This window comes from Hibiscus syriacus, unplaced genomic scaffold (assembly GCF_006381635.1).
Source record: "Hibiscus syriacus cultivar Baekdansim isolate YM2019G1 unplaced genomic scaffold, ASM638163v2 tig00110356_pilon, whole genome shotgun sequence".
Lineage (NCBI taxonomy): Eukaryota > Viridiplantae > Streptophyta > Magnoliopsida > Malvales > Malvaceae > Hibiscus > Hibiscus syriacus.
Window position 1 is genome coordinate 60721 of NW_024062700.1, and position 26487 is coordinate 87207.

Below are 26487 nucleotides of genomic sequence, written 5' to 3' on the forward strand. Positions count from 1 at the left end.
CCCTCCTCACTTCCCATGACCCCCAAACCATTCTTTTTTTTTTAAGGAAAAGATCCTTATATTCCAATAGCATCATTAATTACATCTTGCTTAATACAACCAGGTTCATCAAGAAAGAACCAAACTGGATTGTTGTTTGATAAGGCCCATTGAGCAAGAACATGGGCGACACGATTAGCTTCCCTACATACATAGTGGACTTTAAACATAGGGAGGAAAGCGAGCATCCGTCTAGCCTCATTGAGCAGCAATCCAATTGTAGAAATATCATGTATCTTGCCCGACCCCTGATTTGACAGCCTATAAACTATCGACAAGGACCATTCCAAGTCAATGGTGGAAGCAGATTGAAGGGGCGCCAACTGTTATTATTATTGTTTACAAAATGGGTATTTGTAATTTTAGGAATTTATGGATTTGAGAATTTAGGGGTTTAAAAAGACAGCAAGAATGATGATCAGTCAGTGGTGGACGATGAAAGATGGGTGGTCGTTCAACGGTGGATGGGTGACCGGAGATGACAAACGGTAAGAGTCAAGGGATTAGAATTAAAGATTTAAAGAATTTGGGGTCTTTTTCTGAAATTTAAAAAAAGAATAGGTTTTTTAAATAATAATAATAATTTTAAGTTTTTTATTTTAAGTAAAATTTTCAAAATTATATAAATATGACATGTCACTTAACTGAAACTTTAAACGGTCGTTACGGCTGAGTCGCTTAAAATAATAATGTTTGTACCGTTAGACACCTAAAACGATTGAAAGAAAATTTAGGCACCTAAATGAGAAAAATGATATATTTGAGTATTTATTTTTATATTAAGCCAAAAATAAACATCTTTTAGTTGTAAAATAGCATTTCAATTGACCTAAAGTATCCGAAGAAACAATGCACACACAGTCGCACACATGTATTTATACACATGCATGTGAGCATATGTAAATATAATTTTCATGAAAATAGAAAGCTATTAGCTGAAATTTGATGTAACACCCTAATTTAGGGGTTAAATTTTAGGAATTTTAAAGTGGTGAATTTAATTTGTTATTTTTGAAGAACATTGAGGATTAAATTGTAAAATCGTAAAGTTGACATACCATTTTAAGAAGTACAGGAAGTTCAATGACTAAACGCATGGTTTACCCATTTTCTTTATGGGATGAATTATAACCCCTCATCCCGTGTGTTTTTCTGCAGAAATTTCTCAGTTTTTCTTCTCCAACAACACTCTTTTCAACTTCGATCTACTCGCCGTTCGACCTTCGATCGACGAACTGAAACCACCATCGTGTTCGTTGCCGACCGAGGAAGAAAATCCTTCAAACCTTTCGTCGTGAATCGTCGCCGTTCGTCGTTAATTTCAGTCGGATCGTCGGTAATAACTCGATTTTAGTTGATTTTTCGTCGATTCACGACGATCCGGTCATCCGTTTACGACACCTCCCGCACCATCGTGTTCCTTGTGTTGTTCTGAGTCTTTCGGTGTTCTCCTTGTCTCCGTCGACGACGACGCATGAGGAGGTGAAGCGGTCAAAGTTTCCGATCTTTCGGAATCGAGCTCTCCGCCGTTCAAAATTGTAAATCGATCTTGGTAAGTACCTCAAAATCGCTTAAAATTAATTTTTAGGAATTTTTCCAGAAATTTTCCGACACTGTGTTACTGTTCAAGCGCGCCACCCCCCGATAGTGGGCATTGTATGACTGTTAATTTTGTAATTAATTTCTGTTTGGGTACTATTTGTGTAAAATTTGGGTGTTAATTTAGTAAATATTTGTAGAATGGGGATAATTTAGCAATTAATTTATGCTAGGGTGATATTTGTGTAAAATGGTCGACTGTTGACCGACGTTGACCATAGTTGACCAGAACTTTGACCGGCTTTGACCGGGCATTAAACGACCTTTGATTTTGACCGAGTATACCTATCCTGACGTTTTTCGACGTTCTGAATCCGATTTCGCAGTCTATTTTTCGAAATCCGAACCCGAATGCCTTGAAATTGCTAGTCAAATCCATTGACTTTGATTTTGACCAAAAATTTCAAATTTTTGAAAAGTCATATTTTTTGTTTTCGACGTCCTAAATCCGAATCCGAAGTCTATTTCGCCAAATTTGAACCCGGTAAGCTATTTTTCACTGATTTAACATCCGATTTGATCCGTTTTTCAGAATTAAGCTCCGTTTTTTTATGTAATTTCTGTTGATATGGATCTGAGGAAATATTGGAAGATAATTTCAAGATCGAGGGCGTTCGAATGGAATTTAATGATCGATCAGTATGTCACGAAAATTGAGGTAATACTTTACTACCTCTTTATGCTTTATGAAACATATTAATATAAGAAATTGATGGATTGTTAGAATTATATTATGAGTTCTGTGATTAAGATAAATGAATTATCATGGATTTGTAACTTATAATATATGTCATTAAAGGTTAAATGTTAAAGGTATTTGGATGAGAAATTATGAAAATACTCTAGTTGGGTAAAATTACGATTCACTTATATTGTAAGATGACAAGAATTGTCACTAGAAGTTGGTTAATAACTCTGAAAAGACATATTGATCCGGTAATAACTATTGATGTGCAAAAGAAATGTTAGTTTTGCTTAGGAAATACGTATAACTGGTTTTTAACCCCAAAAGAGTTTGAGCAAAATGCTATAAGTCTGTTAAGGAATCATTTCAATATCAGAGAATGTTCGGGAAATCAATTAACCATATGATCTTTAAATTATAATTATTTTTGTTAAGAACTAATATCGAAATTATCTAGTTAAGAAATTACGAATATGCCCTTGAGAGATAAAATAATCCAAGTTGACCCTGAATGAGAAATTACTTTGAAGATTTGTACTTAACTCGATTAAGTACGAATTTGATTGTTAAGATCCTAACTTAGTGCAGAAAGATATTCCGTTGGTAAAAATCTGAGAAGGCACTTGACCCGAAAATATCCGAGTTACGAGTAAATACCTGAAGAACAATTTATCGGGTCCTCTTTTAACATAATTGTTTGAAGGAACTGAAATAAATGATAAATTGGAATTAAATAATAAGACAGGATGGAAGGAAATGATTGAAATACACTGAATCTGTAAAATGACCAAAATACCCCTATAATAGAAATGACCCAAGAATACCACCAAGCTCAGGAATAATTGGATATCTTCGAGCTCTTAAATGAATGAAATAAAACTGAACACCAAAATTACCAAAATACCCTTATGGCATATACTAAGTAAATGCATTGGATTAATTAAGGAATTTAAATAAGCATAGGTATTGGACTACCTTTAAAAGTTATGGAACACAACTTAAGTGAGCAGATCAATCTTAATGATATGTCAGTACATGAACGACATAGATATTATTTGAACGCGTGTTCGTCTTCTCAAGTTTGGTTCGATGATAATTTTGGAAATATTCAGCTCACCAACTCTAGATCGTATTTAGTACTAATAATTTTATATTTGTTCGACAAATCAATCATGAAGATCGAACTGAACTGAAAGTAAGTACAATATGTATCCAAAATTCAGAAATGTCCATAATTACTCTGGAAAATTCCGAAGTAGTTGGAATAGACTTGACTGCTAAATGAACTAGGTAACCTCAAGGACTGAGGATTAAGTAAGAGATTGGAATAAGTCTGAAAACTCGGATGAACTTATGTGATGTATCATCCCTATGGATTATGAACCACAAATCAAGTACGTCATCATTTCCTGATAAAGTTGAAACATGGAAATGAAATAAAGACCATTAGAATACCTGTTAGTCTCCTTAAGATCTGTTTAGTGATGACTCAGAAGGTGATCTATGGATAAGAATTTTTGGTATTAAAGAGTAAATACCCTGGAAGGTTAATGAATTTGACAAGTTGACAAGTATTAGTTCTGGGAGCTATTCCTCTAGAGTTGTTCGATAATTTGATCAATCGACATAGATTGTAAAGGTCCTGAATCTTCGTTATTCCTTATCAGCTCAAATCACTCTGGTCATGTATGAAAACATAAGTAAATCATATGTAAAGGATTTTGAATACCCTTCTGATTACGTAGAGCTTTCGATAAATGTCCGAATAAGATGATCATGATAAGAATATTATGAATAACTGATTATTTTGTCAGTTAACAAACTCTTCTAATAGTGATTCTAATTTCTGACATTCTATCGGTAAATTGAAGATTTGTATTTCTCTACCCGATAAGATTATCCTGTATCTCTAAATAATATCTGAAAATTCTATTGTGTTCCATACTTATATGAATATTTTATCTGATTTCTTATTTGAATTCTGTTTTGACATCTGATATGAAATATGTTCTGTTTCTTAACATGGATTCTGTTATGATAGCTGATCTGAATTATGTTTTGATTTCTGATATCTCCGTTTACCGACGGAGAAATGTTTTATCTGGGGGTTTATTGTTGGAGGAAGATTATATGCAGACTCCTCGGCTTTTTGCTCAGGGTCTAAATGACATGTGCGGTTGGGTGTATGGTTTTGGGGAACCTACACATTTATGATGTAAACGGATTGGGGTATATATATATATATATATATATTTTAAAACATATGTATCTTTTTATTGGTTTTACGGGAACACACTAGAAAACCTATTCTAATCTCCTGAACCTAGATATCCGAAATATTTTCATCTGAAATGAATACTATCCATTACTACCTGCGATATCAATGGACCTCAGCTCAGCCTAATAATCTGTAGATATCTGAACCAATAAGGAAATGTATGTTTATCTGTATCTGTACGTTCTTCAGCATCATCTGATAGTTCTGTATTACTGAGCTTTCCGAAGATCACTCTATTACTCAACATTGCATGTTAAAAGAATCGTACCAGTGCATCTATCGACTTCAATAAAGTAGTTATTCCGGTGTTGCTTGCAGAGAATGGTACACGTGATTAGGAGGCATGTAATTGTATTTTGTTTTAAATACGAGCCTGAAAATCTGTTTTATTTCTGCATACTGATAAATCATTTTATAAGTTACATGTTTTTAATAAAAGTTTTAAATTTTCCGCTATTTTTACAGTGGGTCGCTCCGGTGGCCCTAATGTGACACTCCAGATCAGATCGGGATACCCACATCGGTTTGAGGGGTTATATTTAATACAAGTATAGTAAAATTAAGCCTGATGAAGGCTACATCAAACCTTCAATTGCTAAAATTCATAGCTAAAGGTCAGCATGCAGTAGCTTAGGGGAAAATATTCATGTTAAACTATACTATTATAAATAAAAAACAGGGTTAAAATCTGATAAAAATGTAAAACATGGTGGCAATAGATCCATACCGTAAAACTGGAAATGAATCTGTAGCCCTTTTCTGGTACTCTACTTTGATACTAGACCATGAATAAACATGATTTCACTGTCTTCCCTACTTTCTACCCGTCAAGAACAGAAAGGGAAACACGCAAATGATATTTTGAGACAAATTTAGTTTGCAAACTCAAAAGTGGAAAGCATTAAATCTCCATATATAGAAGTTTCCCCGCAACAAAAATCTCATAAGTTTCTTGGTTAAACTAAACCAAGATGCAAATCGTTTCATGTTCTAAACCTCGATGGTTGCCACAGGTTGCTTTGGTACTTTTTAATCGTAAAACTAAAAGAAACAATCAATGAATAATAACATAAACTAGTACTTCAAGGAGTTCTGGATAATGTTGAATTCATATTCCATTTGGTGGTAAGAATAACAGTGAGACTGAAGTTGTTCACACATGGAAATGAACAAACCCTAGCAGCTAAAACCATTCAAAAACATGAGTGATACCTCTGCAAAAAGATAAGACTACTCCTACAATTTTCATTTGCGAATTAATTTATCCTTAAAAGAATTTAGCGAGAGTATTTGAATAAATTGTAGAACATGAAATTAGGGTATGCATAACCCTTGTTATTTTATCTTTCACTTTCTGAAACTGCAGTACATCAGTGAATTATGCGTACTTAGAAAGAATTCTTTTCTGTTTTCTAATTTGTGGGTATTTTGTCGAGGTGTTTAGATGCCTCAAGTTCCTGGTTCGCCTTTTTCTATGGCGGAAATATGATCCCTCTAAAATGAACCATTTAAAAAGAGAAAATAACCTCAGTGATCGAAAATTCCTTATAATATACGATTTTGACCAATTTTTTTTTGATTTGCCAAAATGACCAACAAAATCGCAATGCGATCTCTAAATCGCAACGCGATCTTCAGTATCGCAAATTAGTTTCCAGATTCGCAACGCGATAGTCAAAATCACGTTGCGAATCTGGAAACTGATTTGCGATACTGGAGATCGCGTTGCGATTTAGAGATCGCATTGCGATTTTGTTGGTTATTTTGACAAATCGAAAAAAAAAGTTGGTCAAAATCGTATATTATAAGGAATTTTCGGTCACTGAAGTTATTTTCTCTTTAAAAAAAAGACGAAGAAAAGAAATAATAAAGAAAAAGGAAAGGAAAGATGAATTTTAATCAGTTTCCAATCCTGCTTTCTGCAGTATTCTTCATCCTCTTGCCTCTTCATTTCCGTTTTCACAAGGCTTTCTCTAACAGCTATCAAAAGACTAATTTGGCTTGATCATGTTCCACAAAATAACCCGCCCATCCATTTCAAAGGGATTCCTACATTGTGCATTTCCTTTCTCTGCATCTGATTATTCTTACCATCAAACAAGCTTAAGATCTCTTAGTTGCATTAACACATTTGATGTTTTGCGTATCTCATCCTATTTGCTACTAAATGATATTTTACCAGATCAAGAAATATAGTTAAACATGATGGACAAGACTTGGGAAGCCAGATTAGGATAAAAGGAATAGATACTATTGGTGAAAACACTTAGCCTGCACAACAGCCTCACATAAGATAAATTAACACCTTTATGGTCTTCAGAGAAGTTCAACATCTAAAATATCCTTTCTACTGAAGCTTGTGGACATCAGAAATAACTACAATCAGATTTCTACTACAAAGATCAACATGTCCCTTCATCAAATCGTGCAACAATTAATTGGTGTGCGTTTTTAATCACTGTTGGCATAACTACCTATCCGAATGCTATTCCAACTGTCGAGAAAGCATCTGAAATTCAAAATATTAATCGACTTATGTCCACTATGTCATAGCATTAAATGTATGTCTTTATGTTAGTAACTCTGTTGATTACTCAGCCACTCTTACAATGATTCCGCACATGTAAAGGTAAATGTACGATGTACATGCAAGGAACCTTTATCTACATGAATTAATTACATGTAGAGTGAAGCAGTCCGAACGTAAAAAGTTTTACCCAATACCAGAAGAAATGATCTTTTTCCTTAAACAGAGATGTATCACATCAACACGAACTACATGATCCCTTGTCTCATAAACTGCTCATTGGGAATCCAAGATGTAATACATTTGTAGTATTCAATTCTTAGTTCATTGCAAACCTTGATGTTTTCATTTGCACTAGAGGATAATTCTTACAGTTTTACCGATCTTTTCTAGTATCTCCTAATCAAAGTTGGAAATATTGTCTTACTCTGTTACCAAACAAGTCATAGAAACACAACATTTATCAGATACAACGAGAAATAAATTTCTAACTAATATCATTCATGATCCTGGATATGTGCTATATCATTAAAATAGGACATCGACATTACTTAACAGCGGCATGTTATCTATAGACCCTGAAAATATTTAGATTACCTTAAAAAATGATCAGGCCCAAAACTACATCAGAAAACAGGTGCAGCCGCATGCCATACCTCAGATGAGATGCTGGAGGCATACTACAATCAAAAAGGAAAATTTTACTACATGAATTTGTTTCCAAGAACAATACAGCTTTAAAACCTAGAATGAATATCATTTCTGCATGCTATGCCTACAGCTAAAATTTAAATGATAGTTCCTCTAGATACGGTTAAGATTCCTAATTTCATAATATTTTTCCATGAAAAAGAGTGCAGAATACGTCTGCAAATGCCATATTACATTTGAGACTTCAAAACTAACAGCCATTAGCACTTCAACCTACATAAAATTTCGAACAATTTTATGAAGGAACAATCCGAAGTAGCAATGAATGGCGAAAATAGAAATGAAAACTGAAACAGCAAAGTTCAAAAACAAAGTGTATCGTGCATAATAAGGAAAAGAAGCAGGCAAGACACGACAGATGCTATCATGTTAAAGGCTAGAGACATCTCCTTACATGTTAATATTGATGGAAGCAAAAGAGAAATACTTTTTGATTGAAGTATAAAAAGAGCATAAGAGAAGACTAAAAATTTGCATAGTAATTTTGGTATTTAACAATATAAACTTGGTTCTGGATCAGAACAGACTTCTTGAAATATATGAACTGGGTTTATAACTTTTTTTACTTTTTGTCAGATTTTAGTACTAAAATTAGTAGCAGTCTAACATTCACTTGCTATCAAGGAAAGCATTCGTGTATTTTTCTTTGCAATATAATTATTTTAGGTTACCTAGGAAACTAGTTACTGAACCTTGAAATTTACTAAAATAGCAAACAATAAGGCGAAGAAAATGGTTGATGAATTTGAAAAGAACATGTCAAGAGAAAACACACTTTCACGGTGATACTAACCTCCCCTAACTGTTTACAATGAATCTTAAAGGAGTACCAGTAAAGCCAAATCATGAAGATAGGAAGACATCATGAAATGTGAACCAGTATTCACCACCGAACTGAGATATTTAAGAGGAAAGGAGAGATAAAAGGAGTTGGATCCTGAAGGTTGTAATTCTACATCCTATTCTATTTAGGTATACCATCATAATCAACACCGTATACATAGAGGGAAAGTTTTTATGTTGTTGCTTTCTCACAAAGGCTATATCCGGAGAGATGACATAATTTTGCGATAATAACCGAATTGTGTTTTTTGTGGATAACATGTGAGCTAAAATGTCAACAAGTATACGACTTGACAATCCAAGATTAACAACAGAAAATAGTGCTGAAGCTAAACTAAAATTGATGCAAGGAAAGTTTGATCCCTAATCTAATAAAGGTGGTAATCCACCGTATGGGGGAAAGAAAATATATAAGAAATTTGTCCAATGGATTTGAGAAACTTGCTCCTAAGCTCACAACTTTTGACGGATCCTAACGGCTCCTCGCGAGGTGGAAGTATCAAAGATGAAAGATGTCAAGCAAACAACCAAACTTTGTAATGAATGCAAAAAAATGAACAAACAAACAAAAGGAAACTGTAACTCTACTTCTATAAATAGAATGTTAATAACTTCACTACTTCAGGTAGTAGACAAATTTGAAGTTACAAAATCAGCTAATCATCTATAACGATTCCTCGGAGTAACGTAAGAGAGAGAGAGAGAGATAACCGATCATAATGCTACTTTCAGCCATTCTTTGCTAATTTGGCCTAACATCGAAATCCATGCAATAAAAAGAATGGGTGTAGCACCCCAACCCGTATCCGACCCGAATTCGAGTCCGAGATGTCGCATTGACTTTTAAAAACGATATTCTTACAAAATACATAATATACATTTCTTTTCTGATCTGATCTTTGGAAAGGAGAAACTGACCTGTCTTGTATAATTTTTACCAATCTTCCTCTTCTCGGAACCTACGCGTGAAACAATCACACGCTAAGTCGTTGACTTAGTGAGGCATATAGAACATAATTATATGCTAACTGTAAATTCTACAATGCATGAACATTTGATATTATCTTATCATACCAAAGTATATATATTCTTTTCTGTAACATATATACATACATGCACATATCATGTAACATAACATCATTAACATGCTTATCATTTCTCATTCTATCATCACTAATTTCTTTATATACCATATCAACATATAATGTAAATTCTAAATCACACTATTTCATAAACAATTACCAATCTCATATAACACATACGTTACACTTAGGAATACACATAGTATCACATATGAATCTTGTAAATACTTCTGATGTCTTTTATAGGCCCATGTATATTACTGAGAACTTAAGGTATGTGAGTACTGTGAGGTTGTGCACTATGCTGTCACCACAGCTCGTATAAATTTTCACCGTAGTGACACGTAGAATTTGCACCGAAGTGCCGCATAGAAATACACCGTAGTGCCATAGAAGATTGTCCATAAGGACCACATATAAATTCCTTAAGAATCATATACATATACCAAGGATCAAGTAGGAGTCTCAAAATACCTCTTACATGCTCCAAAGAATACATATACGTCCCGAAGGACCACGTAGAATTTGTCCCGAAGGACCGCGTAGACCCTTGACTCTTGGCATGCCAACTATACCTCTAGATCTCATGACACATAACATGGGCATTATCTTTCATATTTATTACATACTCATATCGACACATAGTTCACTTACACGTAGAACATTTTCATATTATTCACTTTCACATGGCACATGGCTTATACCTTGTTCTTATGTCTTCTCATAGACATATCATTTTCATACCTTTATCACATAGCTCATATAATTTTTCCTGCATATTCACGTCACATATTTCATATCATTTTACATGGAATTACGTAGATTGTTTCATATGGTTTATATCATTTTTCCTTTGTCCGTATACATATGTCATATATACATCACATAACACATAAGATAACATATCATGCGTATCACATATTTACTATCATCTTTTTCATATATCTTCATGTAGTTCAATATCACATATTGCATATAAGAACATATTACACATATACACATTTCATGTACTCATGCACACATAAAGATCACACAACATTTTAGAAATTACTTCTTACCATAATAACTCTGTCACTGGCTCATCGTAAGCCAATGTTTGATCAATAACATTAGTACAATTAAATTGCACTCACCTTAGCCTTGCTTTGATTCGATCCTAATTCTTTGATTGTTCCAGAATTTGTTTAGGCTCAATATCTACATAAACATAATTTCTGAGATAAATTTCAGAAGCCTAAACCTTATAATTCAATACTAATAACTTGAGCTAATTTAATGAACCTAAAAATTCAGTTTTCCTATAGGGGTGTATCGATGCACTGTGGGTGCATCGGTACACAGAATAGCTTCGAAATTCTTATGCATCGATGCACCCCTTAATGCATCGATGCACATTCAAAAATTGTCTTAGTGCATCGGTACACAATCATAGTGCATCGATGCACCTGCTCACTGTTCATGCACGAAAATTCACTATATTAACTTAAATTCTTCATGTTTTATTCCCTTTCATATTCTTAACTCAAATATACATACTTAAACTAATTTATATCCATTTATTTCATTTTAAACCTCAAAATTCTATTCTCCATATAGAAATCAATAATCATACCAAATTTTCCATGTTATCCAAACTTAATTCTAACACTTCTAACTTCTTATTCTCATAGATGACAAGTCAAATTCATCCTCCAAATTCATTTCAATCTTCCTATTCAAAATTTCACTTCAAACCCATTTTCTTTAATCTGTCATAACTCCTTTATCTTTTGATTTTAAGATAACTTAAGCTTTCCTTAAGCTTAGTTATCATATAATGATCAAAACCCACTCTTGAATTTTAAATATTAACCAGAAAAATCAAACTCACCTTGGCTTGGGTTTCACGTTGGAGAGGAAGAAGATGAAGAGAGAAGAGGCAAGAGCAATATGGAAACTTAATTTCCCAAATTATGATTCACATGGATTTATAAAATACCCACTATCATTATTTTATTCCTTTATTTGTTCAATGACCCTTTTGCCCTTTGATTCTTTCAATAATTACCAATAACCCTTTAGATATTATTTTAAAATAAATCATTGAACTTTTCAACTTTTCAACTTTTCAACTTTTCAACTTTTCAACTTTTCAACTTTTCAACTTTTCCACTTTAATCACCAAATTTTAAAATTTTATAATTTAATCTCTAACCCATAGTTTGGGATGTTACAATGGGTGTTCATAAATGGTGGACCAACTATAGTCTGGCGTATGCAAGAGGAAGACCAATTTTTTAACAGTTTTAGAAAGAAAAACATTTTAGAACTGAATAAATCCAGGAATAGTTAACCCTTTCCATTACATGAAAACGTATGGGGGAATTATTAATTTTAAGAGATAAGGCATATAATCTAACTCCGGAAACTATACAGCAAACACTCTATTACGTTTAATAAGGTAGATTGTAAAGAGGTTAAGATAGGGAAAACAAGTAAAAAAACTCGATTCAATTATGTATGATGATCAAATCCATTAATGATCTATTTTCTTCTCTCAAAAAGAGAATCAAACACACTATATAGTATGAATGTTTTTTTGGATAATTCAATCAATTTATTACCCAAAGAGCAAGAATTGCTACAAAAAACAGAGTTCATGATACAAGGATTGCTACATACAAAAAGTAACAGCAATCAAATAATACCCCAATTGTTACCAATAGTAATATTAACAGTATCTAATCTATTAAGGTTTCTACCCCTTAATTGAAAATCAACCGTTTCCTTAATGGCTTGAATCAGATCATCAATGGTCCTTGAATGTTCTTGAAAAATCCTTTTGTTTCTTTCTTTCCATAGAGTGTAAATAAGGGCATTGGAAGCAAGCTTAAAAATGTATGTGATAAGGGACTTACCCTTCCATTTAGCAGTAGCCCAAGTAAGGAGATCATCACAAAAGATGGTTTTGCAAACCATTTAGAGAGAAGACGGCAGCCCATAAAGAACCAGCAGCGGGACATTCGAAGAAAAATCCATATAGTATGAATGTTATACCACTCAATACATCACCTAACTCACTAAAGAGAAAAAGGCCAGAGTCCTGATGGATTCAATATTATCCTAATTCTGATTGTAGCTTTCTTTTTACGTCTAAACCTATTGGTGATTGGCCATACAACAGCAAAGAACCTGATCCCGTGAATAGAAGTACCCTGTCATCCACAGATTATTAACCTAAAAGTTTCAAACTAAAATCTCATATTTTAACAAATAGGGGGTGTCTCTTTCTAGACAGTATAGGCTATTATATCATCGCCACCAGCCAATTAGAATCCCAAGTTCTAAACATTACGGATTCTCCAAGGAGACATTTGTACTTAATCAAAATTAAATGGAGAAAATTCAAAATTAAAACTGACCCACAAAGTCTACCAGTCAAACAAGTTAAAATTCATAATCAGCACGATTCTTAAGTAATCAATTCTGAACTTGAAACGAAGTGTTAAAAATGTTGGCTATCTTTCGTGCATTCAGGTTTTTTTTAAAGTGATGTTCAGGTCGATTGGATTCGAGTTTAGGATGAAAAATATTCGACGCGACCCAGCCTTGGAAAAAATATAATTTCATCTTATATATTTATGAATAATTACAATAATACCCTTCTATATATATTATTTTTTAAAATTAAGTTATTATTTTTATTGAATAAAAATAATTTTTTTTTATTATTTCGAGTCGGGTCGAATTTGAATTTTCTCTCAAAAAAATCTGGTCGGATGGAGAGTCGTGTGAATGATATAATATTTTCGTGTCGGGTCGATTTGACCGAAACACGACCCATGCCCATCCTAAATTATATAATAATGCATGATATGTTTTAGGTCAATCCCAATGTGTGCTACTGTGCTTACTATAAGTCAGTTTGCAAACAAGGGGCCGTATGAGAGAGAGGCGCAGACGACGCCCTCACGTGCATCCACGCCATCTCCTACGCACTGAAATCTGATCCAAAATCTAATCCCCAATACAAAAACACACCCCCACATTTTCAGTTTCTTCCTCCTTCTCCCCCATAAAAACGAGTAATAATATTTTACACATTCGAATCTCAACGTTTTCATTTGAGAATAATTTGGATCATGCTGCTTGCTATGGTATCGGTTATTAGGGATGTATATGAGACTTGAACTTAACGGGTTCCGACCCGAGTCGATCCGATTGAGCCGATTTCAAATTTAGTATGAAAAATACCTAATCCGACCAACCTAAAAAAATGATAATTGTATCTTATATTTAGGGATAATTACAATAATATATCTCAATATATTATTATTTTTAATTAAATCCTTATTTTTATTGAATAAAATTAATATTTTTTAATAAATATATAATTTTGGGTCGGATAAGATACGGATCGAGTAGAAGATATATATTTTTCGAATCAGATGAAAGATGTATAATTTTGAGTCAAGTCGGGTAGACCGAAAATCTGACCCAACCCATGTGCATCCCTATCGGTTATTAATCGTTTCAGTTGGTATCACATAACATTTTAAATTATCTTTTAATATTTGTTGACTTCATATTTTATTTTTTAATAATTAAATATAATGTTATAAAATATAATTAATTGTTTAATATTTTATATTTATCTATAAATACATTCTAAGTATGCAATTGATATATTTTTATATATCAAATCTAATTATGAATTTTACTTCTTTATGTTATAAAATTTGAGAAGTTGAATTTCCTATTTAATTTCTTAGAGTTCAATTCGTATACTTTATAAAATCGAGGAAGGAATTAGACTAAAAAAATAACAAAAAAGCGAGCTTTTAGTGAGCAAACCGTTTCTCATTTTCTCTAAACAGATTTTCCGAAGCTGTTGTCATCAGCCAAACAGAGCCATCTGACTCATCCTTTCAATCTCTCAGCTCCGCCTTCGTCCTCGGTAAGTCTCGCTCTCGCTCCTCAGTGATTCCGTTCTCCAAATATGCTTCCGTTTTTTAGTTTCTCGATTTTAATTTCTTTTATGTTTTTTACTCTTTTTTTCATTTGTCGGTTGTTCATTTTATTTGTGAATCGGTTAATTCAGATTGCAGGCGTCAACGCATTTAGTCAAAGGGAATTTAGGCTTTGAGATTCCAAAACGGAGAGTTTTACCTCGCTTTAGTGAAGTTAGGCAGCGGAGTTTAACTTTGAATCGCAATTTTTGCATCCGAAGTGGTTCCACTTGCAGCGGTTTAAGCTCAGTTAGCGTTTCAATGGGAGCTGGACTTGTACGTGCCAGGAATGCTATCCAAACCGCCGTTCTCTCTTCGGCCAAATCTCGATCGGTCAAAGCTCTTTCTCTCTCTTTCTCGTCTGTTTTTTCCTTTCAATTTTAAGCTGTGTTCCAGTTTATTCTTTTTTATTGAATTAATGATGGATTTTAATGCTAGAAACATTTTCTTGATGAACGAATTGCATTTTAGTGAGATCGGATTTTGTTTGGCTAGTGATATGGAATGGCGCAGAATGTTGCTCACGTCATTTATCTGTCTTTTTAACTAAAAGTTATTTATCAATTCGAATGTTTCACATAGGAAAACTTTTGAGGCACTGGATTGATGCGTCAATTATGCACACGAGACACAAAAACAATAAATATAATGAAACGGAAGAATAAAAAATAACATGAATTCGACAAGAAAATGGAATGCATCAAAATCTAAATGACAAATTATGAACATATTTAAGTTTATATAATTTAAATAAGAGCATGGCATGGAAAAATTAAATACGAACATGGCACGAAAATATGAATTTTTATGTCTGCATGGTTGTAGGGAGCATCATGTAAAGAAATGAATTAATTAGTTTCTTTTTTGTTTATAATTCTTCCACTTGTTTATTTGCTTCTTGAAAAAACAATGGAAAGTAGAAGTGAAAACTGAAAAGTAAGAAATGAAATATTTTATTTGATTAAAACTGAATCTGATACATTCAAGTGTATGCAAGAAACTTTTTGTTTTTTGGTTTTTAAAAGGTTAAAATTTTAACTCTAATAATTTAGGAATATTAATTCATTTTGTATCCAAATTCCAAATATCCTGTTTACTTTTTGTTTCTAGAAGCAAATAGAAGGGTCAACAACAATAATCAATAGAACCTTTTTCTAAGCGATAAAGCAAATGTGTAAACTTTTGTTTCATGAGGTTGCTAGTGGCTTTATATCTTCTATAGCAGCATGATGATGGCAAGTAAATGTGATAATTTTTTTTAAAAAAAAATGGGATAAACTTACTTTATTCTTACAGATATTATTAACTAATTCTCTTTGTGATTGTTTAATTTGAAGAGAACATTATTTTTGGCTAAAATCTAATAACTTGCACTGTTGTGCTGGTAATGATGGATGTATACTTGTCAGACGCCTCCTATTATAAGTGACACTGATGTGTAATGGGTTTGTTTGTTGGAAGAATGCATTCTTCCTATTCAGATGTATTGGCCTGTGCATAGATCATTTGCTAAGCATCTTGGTTTTGTAATTATTGCAAAATAAATTAGTCTTTTGAACCTCCTTTTCTATAACCTTACAAATGGCATTTGAAATCATAATGCAGGTGGAGACATTGAGGATTTTACACCGATCAACCCTCAGGAGAAATCTTCTGGGACAGTTCTGCCATTTGTTGGTGTTGCTTGTTTGGGAGCTATATTATTTGGTTACCATCTAGGGTACATATCCTAGTTCCACTCAGAAGGAACATGCTCTTGTTACCTGGTTCTAGACTTATCAATTTAGAGGTTTTGTCAGCCCAATGATATACTTAGGCAATTTGTGCTTTAGAAACAGACACGTATTCTCCATCAATAACCAAGCATCAGAAGGTTCTCTATGGTTCATTTATGTGGAGTCCCAAAAATATATTCCTGAAACAAGGGATGGTGATGGATATTTCAGTATTTTGGAAATGTTCAAACATTGAATAAGATTACCCCGTTCAATGTATTATTATAGGAAAATAAATTTCTTGTGGAAATTTATGCAAAGAATTCGTGATCAATATCTTGGAATTTGTCTTGCTACAATTTCTGCCACATGGCTGATTTGTTTGTTTTATAGCCTGCTTTTGATAATTCTACGTGCATCTAATCCCCCCCCTTTCTCACTTCTATTTCTTCTGTCTTCAGGGTGGTAAATGGTGCTCTTGAGTATCTAGCTAAGGATCTGTGGATTGCTGAAAATACTGTTTTGCAAGGCATGTTTTGTGATTTTTAGTTATGATGAACATTTAAATCTCTACTTGCAATGTTGTTGTTGTGTTTCTCTCTCCCTCTCTCTGTCTCTGTGTGTGTGTGTGCGCGTTGACATGTGTATTATGACTTGATAAATACATGTTTCTTGCTTGAAGATTATTTTGTGAAAATTTAGTGGAATTGGCGGTCTTCAACTGCTCCATGTCATTTATCTCTAGTTGTGAGCTTTATTTATATAAAAAAGGAATTTACTTCATTTTTAATCATTCAAACAATGTCAGGAGATGTTTGGTTGTTGTTTTTCCTTTTTAATCAATTTAGTTATTCTGATTTTTGTGATGGTAATTTGAGTAGGATGGGTTGTCAGCACACTCCTTGCTGGTGCCACTGTTGGTTCATTTACTGGGGGAACACTGGCAGATAAATTTGGCAGGACAAGGACTTTTCAATTAGATGCTATTCCACTTATCATTGGAGCATTTCTTACATTTGTATCGTTTCCATAACTATTAGCTTGTCATCTGTCAGAAGTTTGTTGAAAACTAATGCATTAAAATGCCTTAATTGTTTTTAGTGCTACAGCCCAGAGTGTCCAGACTATGATAATTGGCCGCTTATTGGCTGGTATTGGTATTGGCATATCATCTGCTATAGTTCCTCTTTACATATCTGAGGTAAAATTTTTAGATCTATTATTTTCTTTGGTTGTCTAGTTTTTGGAAATATATGTTGATATTCTTTCTATTGATCAGATCTCACCAACGGAAATTCGTGGTGCACTTGGATCTATAAATCAACTTTTTATATGTATTGGGATTCTTGCTGCATTGGTGGCTGGATTACCTTTAGCAGGAAACCCACAATGGTATGCTATCTTAGCATTCATATACTTGTGTCACATGGATTAACCCTCAGTGTGGTTTCTTCATCTGGCACTTTGTCGTCTTCAGTATTCAAGGCATTGAGTTTCTCTTTGGACTGTGGACCACCACCTTTGTTGGGATTTTGGAAAAAGGTACTTAGAAATGCTGCTAATTCCCATGTTCTTTTTAGCCTTGCTAGGCTGCTTGCAATAGCTTCCTTTCTTTCATACCCAAATTCAACTGTCTATATTGAGGATCCACCATTTATGGGTACTTAGTTTTCCAACTTAAATAGCGCTTTTAACAATTTGTCTGGAAACTACCAAGCATACATCCAATCATGCGTCTAGAGAGTTTAACTTCTAACTTCTGACAAGTATTTTAGGTAGATGTTTCTGTAATTTGAGCTTTAATTTGGTATAAAAAAATGCTTAAAATTCTTTATATTTCTGGTAGCTATCTCTCTTTTCTTCTATGTTTTGATTTCCATTTGGCACTCATTCATTTTACTAGAAAAAGGGTGAGGAAGAGACCTTAGGACATGGGTGAAAAGGATAAAAGACTTTTCTTTTAGAAATTATATTTTCAGTAAATATTTTTAGACAAAGCACAAAGGTGCAATATGATTGATGTAGTCAATCCCTTGCACTATGGTGTGGGATTAGGCTTTTTTTTTGTCCATTATTTGTACATACCGTGTTCCTTGTACATGTGCCCCCTATGCACCTAAGCATGTCTCGATCATTGGTGTTAGTATCCCCCGCTAAACGAGCATGGTGAAAATCCTCCATTCCCCAAAAATTGTACTAAATTAAACACACAAAAAAAGGGTAATAACCGAATAAAAGAAAAGCTCTCTGTGACCATTTAGAATATCTATGTTTTTTGCATGCTTTTGATCAATCTTTATTTATTTATTTTTTTGTTTGTGAGATTGAGTGCATGGGCCAATCTTTATTTTTGGATTTTTTCTTTGTTGGTGAGAGTGAATGAATAGATCAAGAGGGTTGTGTTTTTAAAGTTGATTTCAAGAAGGCTTATGATACAATTGACTAGCCTATTCTGTTCAAAGTAATGAGGAGAATGGGCTTTGGTGATAGATAGAGAGGTTGGATTTCGAACTGTATCAAAACAACCACTGTTTCAGTCTTGGTTAATGGGGTTCCTACGGAGGAATTCCCAATGGCTAAGGGTCTTCGACAAGGTTGTTCCTTGTCTCCTTTATTGTTTAATATGGTGGGGGAACTTCTGAATTTATTGATTCTAAAGGCAGTTTCACAGGGGTTGTTTTCAGGTCTGGTTATTAGCAGGGAGGAGGGGAATTTTAATTTATCTCATCTACAATTTGCTGATGATCTCATAATCTTCAGTGGTGCATCAAAAAAACAGCTTTTGAATGTGAAGAGGGTGCTCCGAGTGTTTGAAATTATGCTTGGTCTTCAATTGAATTTGCAGAAGTGTAAATTGTTTGGGGTTAACTCGAATGAAGAGGAAAAAATGGATTGGGCAGCTACGATTGGATGTTCAGTGGGTAACTTCCCTTCATAGTATTTGGGACTTCCTCTTAGAGCACACAGAAACTCTAACCATCTGTGGGATCCAGTGATACAAAGTTTCAATAAAAGGTTGGCGGGCTGGACAACATTATCTTTTTCTCTAGTAGGGAGGCTGGTTTTAATTAAATCAGTTCTATGTTCACTCCCTACATATTTTTTGCCATTGTTCAAGATTCAAGTTTCGGTTTACAAGGCTCTTAATTCAACTATGTCCAATTTCTTATGGGGTGGAGGAAATGGGAAAAATAAAATTCATTGGGTGAGCTGGTAAGATGTTTGTAAACCTAAGATTGCAGGAGGATTGGGGGTTCCTAATTTAAATGTGGTTAATAGAGCCTTATTGGAGAAATGGGCTTGGAGGTTTGCTAATGAGAGGGAGGCGGTTTGGGGGGATATGATTTGTACCAAATACAAAATGGACTCATCGTTAATGCAGTTTGACAGTAATGTTTCCCCTAAATGCTCTTGGATTTGGAGATCTATGGTGAGTAATCATTTCAGATCAGATTCTATTGGCTGTAAAATCAGGAGTAAATATAGTTATAAAATAGGTAATGGGAGAATTATCCGGTTCTAGCAAGACGTTTGGGCTATGGATCATCCTTTAATTGTTATTTTTCCTAGACTGTTTGCTATTGCAGTAAACAAAACTGGAAAATTATTCCAGTTCGGGGAATTTAGCTCGTGGGGTTGGTTTTGGAACGTTCAATTGAGAAGGGAATTGAATGCTGGGAATATGAGCAATGAACAAATTTGATGGTTGTTATTTCAGTCTTCTCTATTTCTGTTGGTTCTGTTGATGGGCTGATTTGGAAGGGCAATGGAGACGGGGGGTTTTCTGTTAAATCATGTGCTAATCTATGTTATTTGGGGACTTCGGTTTCGGAGGAAGCTCATTTTTGGAAGAACGTAGTTTGGAGGGGCTTGCTGCCTCCAAGAGTGGAGACTTTTCTATGGCAAGTGATTCTGCAGAAACTGCCAGTGAAGACAGCTTTGGTTAAACGAGGTGTAAAGGGCATAGATGATCTATTATGTCCTTTATGTAAGTTAATGGAAGAGTCCCCCTCACATTTATTCTTTTATTGTTCGGTTGTTTGGTCTATATGGAATAAGTTCATGCGCTACTGGAATATTCAGTCTGTTTTTCACGTGGATGCTAAAATCTTTCTCCTAGCATGGGCTGAATTGAGGTCCAACTCTCTCATATGGTCATTTATTCCTGGAGTGGTTCTTTGGACAATATGGAAAACTAGGAATTCTATTGTGTTTGAAGGAGGGAAGCTAGATCGAGCTGAAATTTTATTTTTAGCAAGGTTTAGGCTTGTCTCATGGTTTTTAGCAAAAAATACTCAGTTTTCTATCTCAAAGGATTCTCTTTTTGCTGATCCTTCCTTAGGGGATTCTTGCTTGCCACATTCTAATATGATTTTATCTAATTTTCTGTGGTCCCCTCCTCTCAAGGGCTTCATCAAACTTAATGTGGATGCTGCTACTACTAGTGATTGGAAGAGGAGTGGTCTAGGTGGGGTTCTAAAAGACGTATCTGGTTCGATCCTAGACTCTTTCAAAGAGTCTGCTGGTCCGGGGCCTCCAACCTTGATGGAGTTAAGAGCTATCCTAAAGGGTCTAGCTTTCTTTGATTCTATTCGACGGAGATTTAAGGAAAGAATGATTATTGAGAGTGATAGTAGGGTGGCAGTCGACTGGGTTAAGGATCCTGTTTTATGTCCTCATGGTTATGTTCACATTGTTAAAGACATTATTCAAAAGCTCAGAGATTGTGAAGGTGTTATTAGATGGGTTAATAAGACTGCCAATATAGAGGCAGATGCACTAGCTAAGGCTGGTATTGGTTGATCCTCATGTTATTTTTGAGGGATGTTTCTTTTTGGTTTTCTATCTCCTCAAGGGAGTTAGGTTTTGTATTCCTATGTACTCGTTTTATTGTCAATAAAATCCTAGGGCACCCTTTTCCTCCTTCCGCTGATTAAGGAATTGTTTTTAAGTTCCTTTAATCATGAAGGGGTTTTTTAATGAGGCCTATCATTCCTATAAAAAAATGAATAGATCAAGAAAATGCCTTAATCACTACGCATAATATAATGTTGTGCATGATGCGCCAAAATGTGGTTAAGAATAAGGTTTATTTTGCAAGTAAACTGTATTTGTCTTGTTTGTACAATTTTCTATTTAGGTGGAGGACAATGTTTGGCATTGCTGCTGTCCCTTCTATTCTTTTGGCACTAGGAATGGCTTTTTCTCCAGAAAGTCCTCGGTGGCTGTTTCAGGTTTCTTAATGGACAACTCACTCTCTGTTTTTTGCATTTCTGTTCATATGTCGTAGAAATATTATATACATAATATAAATTATTTATTGATTAAACACATAAAATTCGCAGCAAGGGAAAATTCCTGAAGCTGAAAAGGCTATAAGAACATTGTATGGAAAGATAAGAGTTGCTGAGGTTATGTATGAGTTAAGAAATGCAGGTCAAGGGTCTACCGAACCAGAAGCCGGATGGTTTGATCTATTTAGCAGCCGTTACTGGAAAGGTATACCTGAAATTTAAATGCCCGTTGATAAAAATTCCATTGTTAGAAATGCTACTGGACAATATTGAGAAAAATTAGATGATGCATTACATTCTTGTTTTGCTTTGTCGAAATTTTTTACCTTGTAAAGTTGAAGATCCAATATTCTTGAAAGATGCTTGTTTTTTTTTTTTTGAAGAGTTCTTGAAGTTGCAGAATAAGTCTATTTAGTGTTTTTTATTTACCAAATAAAGACGAGTACTTAATTTGCAAGGCTTAGGTTTTGTTAACCGCCAGTTGTGCTGTTCCTGCACTATTTTATTTTTGTCTTGATCTGTCGATGATTAACAACGAACTCAAAGGTCAAGAGTATAATTCCTTTTGTTTAAACTTGATTTCTCCGTATTCTAATTTAAAATAACCTATGGTTCTTCTGATTTCTGGATCTATATTCACATGTTTAAAACTTATTATCCTCAGAACTAAACCTTCAAGTCTCTAATGCTTTTCAATGCGTCATGATAATGCCCTTTCTTGACTTTTTGTAACGCTGCAGTTGTGAGTGTTGGAGCTGCACTTTTCTTGTTCCTACAGTTAGCTGGGATAAATGCTGTTGTATACTATTCTACAGCTGTGTTTCGTAGTGCTGGAATTGCATCTGATGTTGCAGCAAGCGCTCTTGTTGGGGCATCAAATGTCTTTGGTTAGTATTTAATTATTTTCCAAAAATATAAATTCTTGGGGGGGAAAATTCACATAGGACACTTGACATCCCTGACTTCTGACATGCCTTTCAGGCACAGCTATTGCATCCTCTCTGATGGACAGACAAGGAAGAAAAAGTCTTCTGATGACAAGCTTTGCTGGAATGGTAGGTTTTTTAAGTTGTAGGCTTGTAGCAGTTCTTTTACCAAATCAGGGAGTGTGGTATTCTACCGAAACTACCAGTATTTGCATTTTGGGCCTTAAGACACATAAACAAACATCTCTCATGTATCTTCATAAAATTTCTTTTCCTTTTCCTTCTATATTATGATCAAGTTTCTTAAACTGAAACTGATCTCACCGTGATGCAAATACTTAATCTAAAGTTTTAGATTAGAAATGGCAAGTTTCACAATATGTTAAAGATGGTAGATTTTCTTGCATGCAAAACTCTAGCTAGGTAGCAGGTATGGACTAGGTATATCGAGTTGTTCTTTTTTCAACTAAATTGCATTGGAAGGTTGAGTTGTTGAAATACCCTGTTCATATTCCTTTGTCTCTATGGCTTCAAAACCATAGCTCATTCAGATTGTTAAATCTTATTCATTTATGGTCCTCAATATTGCTTGCAATGCCTTATCAGAGAACATTTCTCTTTAACTTGCTTGGAAGTAGTGCAGTTGAGCATCTTAAGATAGTTCCCAGGTGGTTTCAGCAATTGAGTAGTTTATGCAAACTAAAAAACAATTAACATTTGCTTGCCCATAAAATCTTATTCATTTATGGTCCTCAATATTGCTTGCAATGCCTTATCGGAGAACATTTCTCTTTAACTTGCTTGGAAGTAGTGCACTTAAGCATCTTAAGATAGTTCCCAGGTGGTTTCAGCAAATAAGTAGTTTATGCAAACCATAAAACAATTAACATTTGCTTGCCCGTAAAACAACCCCCTTGGTCAGCATTCATTTTGCATCTGTAGCATATGATTTTCCTTTGATTTTGTGGATGCTTGAATGGATTGTGTATCACAAAATAATAAAAATACTATGCCTTGGGTGAACAATGGTTTTTATGAGCAAGGGTTATAAGTAGCATTTTGTTTGACTTTCCTCTGGTTGAATAACACCCATGTATGGGATTGTGATATTTCAATTGTTTATCATCGGTATTATTTCTTCCAATGTGCATGGCTCTAAATGTTATAACATGATGGAAATATTGGTTGGTTGAGAGGAATTACAGAAGTTATTAACCCTGAAAAGTTTATTAGACTTGCTTCTTCCATCACCATGTGATGTCCTTTCTTATCATTTATTACAAAATGATATGATAGTTTTCTCATTGGATTCTCTTTTAACTAATGAACTACTTTTTACTGGTCTTATTTTCCTGTCTTCTTTTTGGCTCGTGAAGGCTGCTTCAATGTTACTACTTTCTTTATCATTCACCTGGAAGGTCATGGCTCCCTATTCTGGCACACTAGCCGTTGTTGGAACTGTTCTGTGAGTTGACGCTTTTTATACGATTAACGAATCCCATCAATGTTTCTTCCTATTTTGATGCCTGCAATTGTTGTCACCTCCTATTGGCTGGTGAGATCTAAACCGGCTTCAATTTCTATCTCACAGCTATGTTTTATCCTTTTCGCTTGGTGCTGGTCCTGTGCCTGCTCTTTTTCTGCCAGAGATATTTGCTTCCAGAATCAGAGCCAAAGCAGTGGCTTTATCGCTTGGCACGCATTGGGTAAGTCACAATCGAGAACATGCCCAAAGATATTGATATTTATTTATAGGTCAAAATCTTTTATTACTCCTTGTACTATATCTATGTTGTAGATTCAGTCTCTGTCCTCTAATTTGGTCATTTTGTCTCAGTACTATTTGAACTTTGAAATTTCAGTCCCTGTTCAAATGGTGTAGGGGGACTTAAAATGATCAAATTAAATAACAAGAACTAAATCTACAACTTAACAAAATGTTTGGGTTATGGCCAAAATTTTAAAATTGGAAACTTACATGGACTAAAAATGATCAAATTAGAGTGAGGAACACAACCAACAACTAATGCATAGAACAAAGACTAATAGAAGAATCTAACCTTATTTATATCCCTAAAAGCAAATTTGTAAATGTAGATACTTGGACGGTGCCAACAGTTTTTGTTCTTAACACCTGAACATTTCCATCGTCCGTACTTAATACCTTCAAAATTCGTAGTAGGTTATCGTTCTCCAAATATATAGAGAACCTAAGAATAACTTGGGGAATACTTGAAACATACCCAGACCAGGCAACATAATTAAATATTGCATATATTTTGTTCAAAAGAACATGATCTAAAAATGTTTGGCGTTTGTTACCTTTGCTTCCTGCCACCAATTGGGTATTGATTGATTTGATCTCTGGCCTGTGTTCTTGTGTTGACAGATATCCAACTTTGTCACTGGCCTGTATTTCTTGAGTGTCGTGAACAAGTTTGGGATCAGCTCGGTGTATTTGAGATTCGCTGGTGTGTGTGCTCTTGCTGTCCTGTACATAGCTGGTAACGTTGTGGAAACGAAGGGGAGATCATTGGAAGAAATAGAGCTTGCTCTAAATCCGACGAATTGATTTGTAGAATATCCAAAGGTATGCAGTAATAATCTCTGAATGTGGTTAATGTTCATGTATTCCATTATCTTGCATCTTTCGGTTGAAGCCAGACAGAAGCAGCCAGTTTTAGTGAGATGTTTGTTACTTGAACTCTGGAAATTGTAGTACTTTGTGCAGAGATTTCTGGTTGTTTGAACTGTCGGTTTATGGAATACAAGATGTTGCGCATGAAAATACCAGCCCTCTGTGTACTCACTTCGTGAGTTAAATAATGAATAATTTGCAAAAAGGAAAATGGGATATGATCAGAAAAAAAAAGGGGGAAGTGGGTGCATCAATTTTTTATTTTATAATATACATGAATCGATTGAATTATTTTTAAAATTATGACAAGACTTTTTTAAATGCATTCAATCAAGTTATTCGTTATTAACATCTAGCGGAGTAGGTGACGGACTGTTAAAAATATTGGTATAATTATATATTTGATCCTCATTATTTATAAACTCTATCAATTTAATCTTAATTTTTAATTCAATTAAATAAATTAATCTCCAATTATGCGGTAACATGTGTCATTATCATATCAGAGGATATTTTTTTAATTTTAATTATTTTGTTTTTGTTTTATATCTAATCAGGTGGTAACACATGTTGTTTAATTAAAAACAAATTAATGGAACAATTTATTTCTAGGGTTTGAACCAAGGAATTGCAGTATAGCTGGAAATCGAACAGGAGGCCAAAAAATAGCCTAGGCATGCCCTTTTTTTTGGGGTAAATGAGGAAACAAAACAGAAAACTAAACTAACTAATTTAATCTAAATTGCACTCTTCTGCCTTCAGCAGCTTTCTTGCCGCTTCTGGAGCTGTTGGATAGGTGTGAACACTTCCCAGTTGAGTTTTGTCATACAGTCTGCTATTCTGTTACTTTCACGGTGAACGTGATTGATCTTGATCTTCCATTCGTTTCTCAGTATCTTTTGAACATCTTGTCCTATCGAGAGGTCCAAGTTCATCTGTTCCTTCCTATGAATGTTATTCCATATATCTTTATTGTCTACCCCAAGAATCAACTTCCTCACACCAAGCTCCCATGAACCTTTTAAACCTTCATACACCCCCCCAATACTCAACTTTTAGGACTGAGCATGAGCTAATCGTTTTGTGGAAACCCCACTGCCATCGCCCTTTCTCGTCTCTTAACACTCCATCTGTGATTAATTTAAGCCATCCTGGAGGGGGT

General features: G+C 34.3%; 1 protein-coding gene across 1 annotated transcript; it reads left to right on the forward strand.

Annotated features, from left to right (window-relative positions):
• The first annotated feature begins 450 nt into the window (after positions 1 to 450).
• LOC120121095 (plastidic glucose transporter 4-like) lies at positions 451 to 25483 on the forward strand. Its single transcript, XM_039140559.1, has 15 exons — positions 451 to 527; positions 14621 to 14731; positions 14845 to 15095; positions 16343 to 16472; positions 16929 to 16996; positions 17349 to 17481; positions 17569 to 17668; positions 17747 to 17859; positions 21608 to 21701; positions 21813 to 21966; positions 22502 to 22648; positions 22743 to 22816; positions 24064 to 24152; positions 24279 to 24393; positions 25077 to 25483. Exons 1-15 carry the CDS (start codon positions 451 to 453, stop codon positions 25257 to 25259), a joined length of 1839 nt encoding a protein of 612 aa, XP_038996490.1. The 3' UTR covers positions 25260 to 25483.
• The last annotated feature ends 1004 nt before the right edge of the window (positions 25484 to 26487 follow it).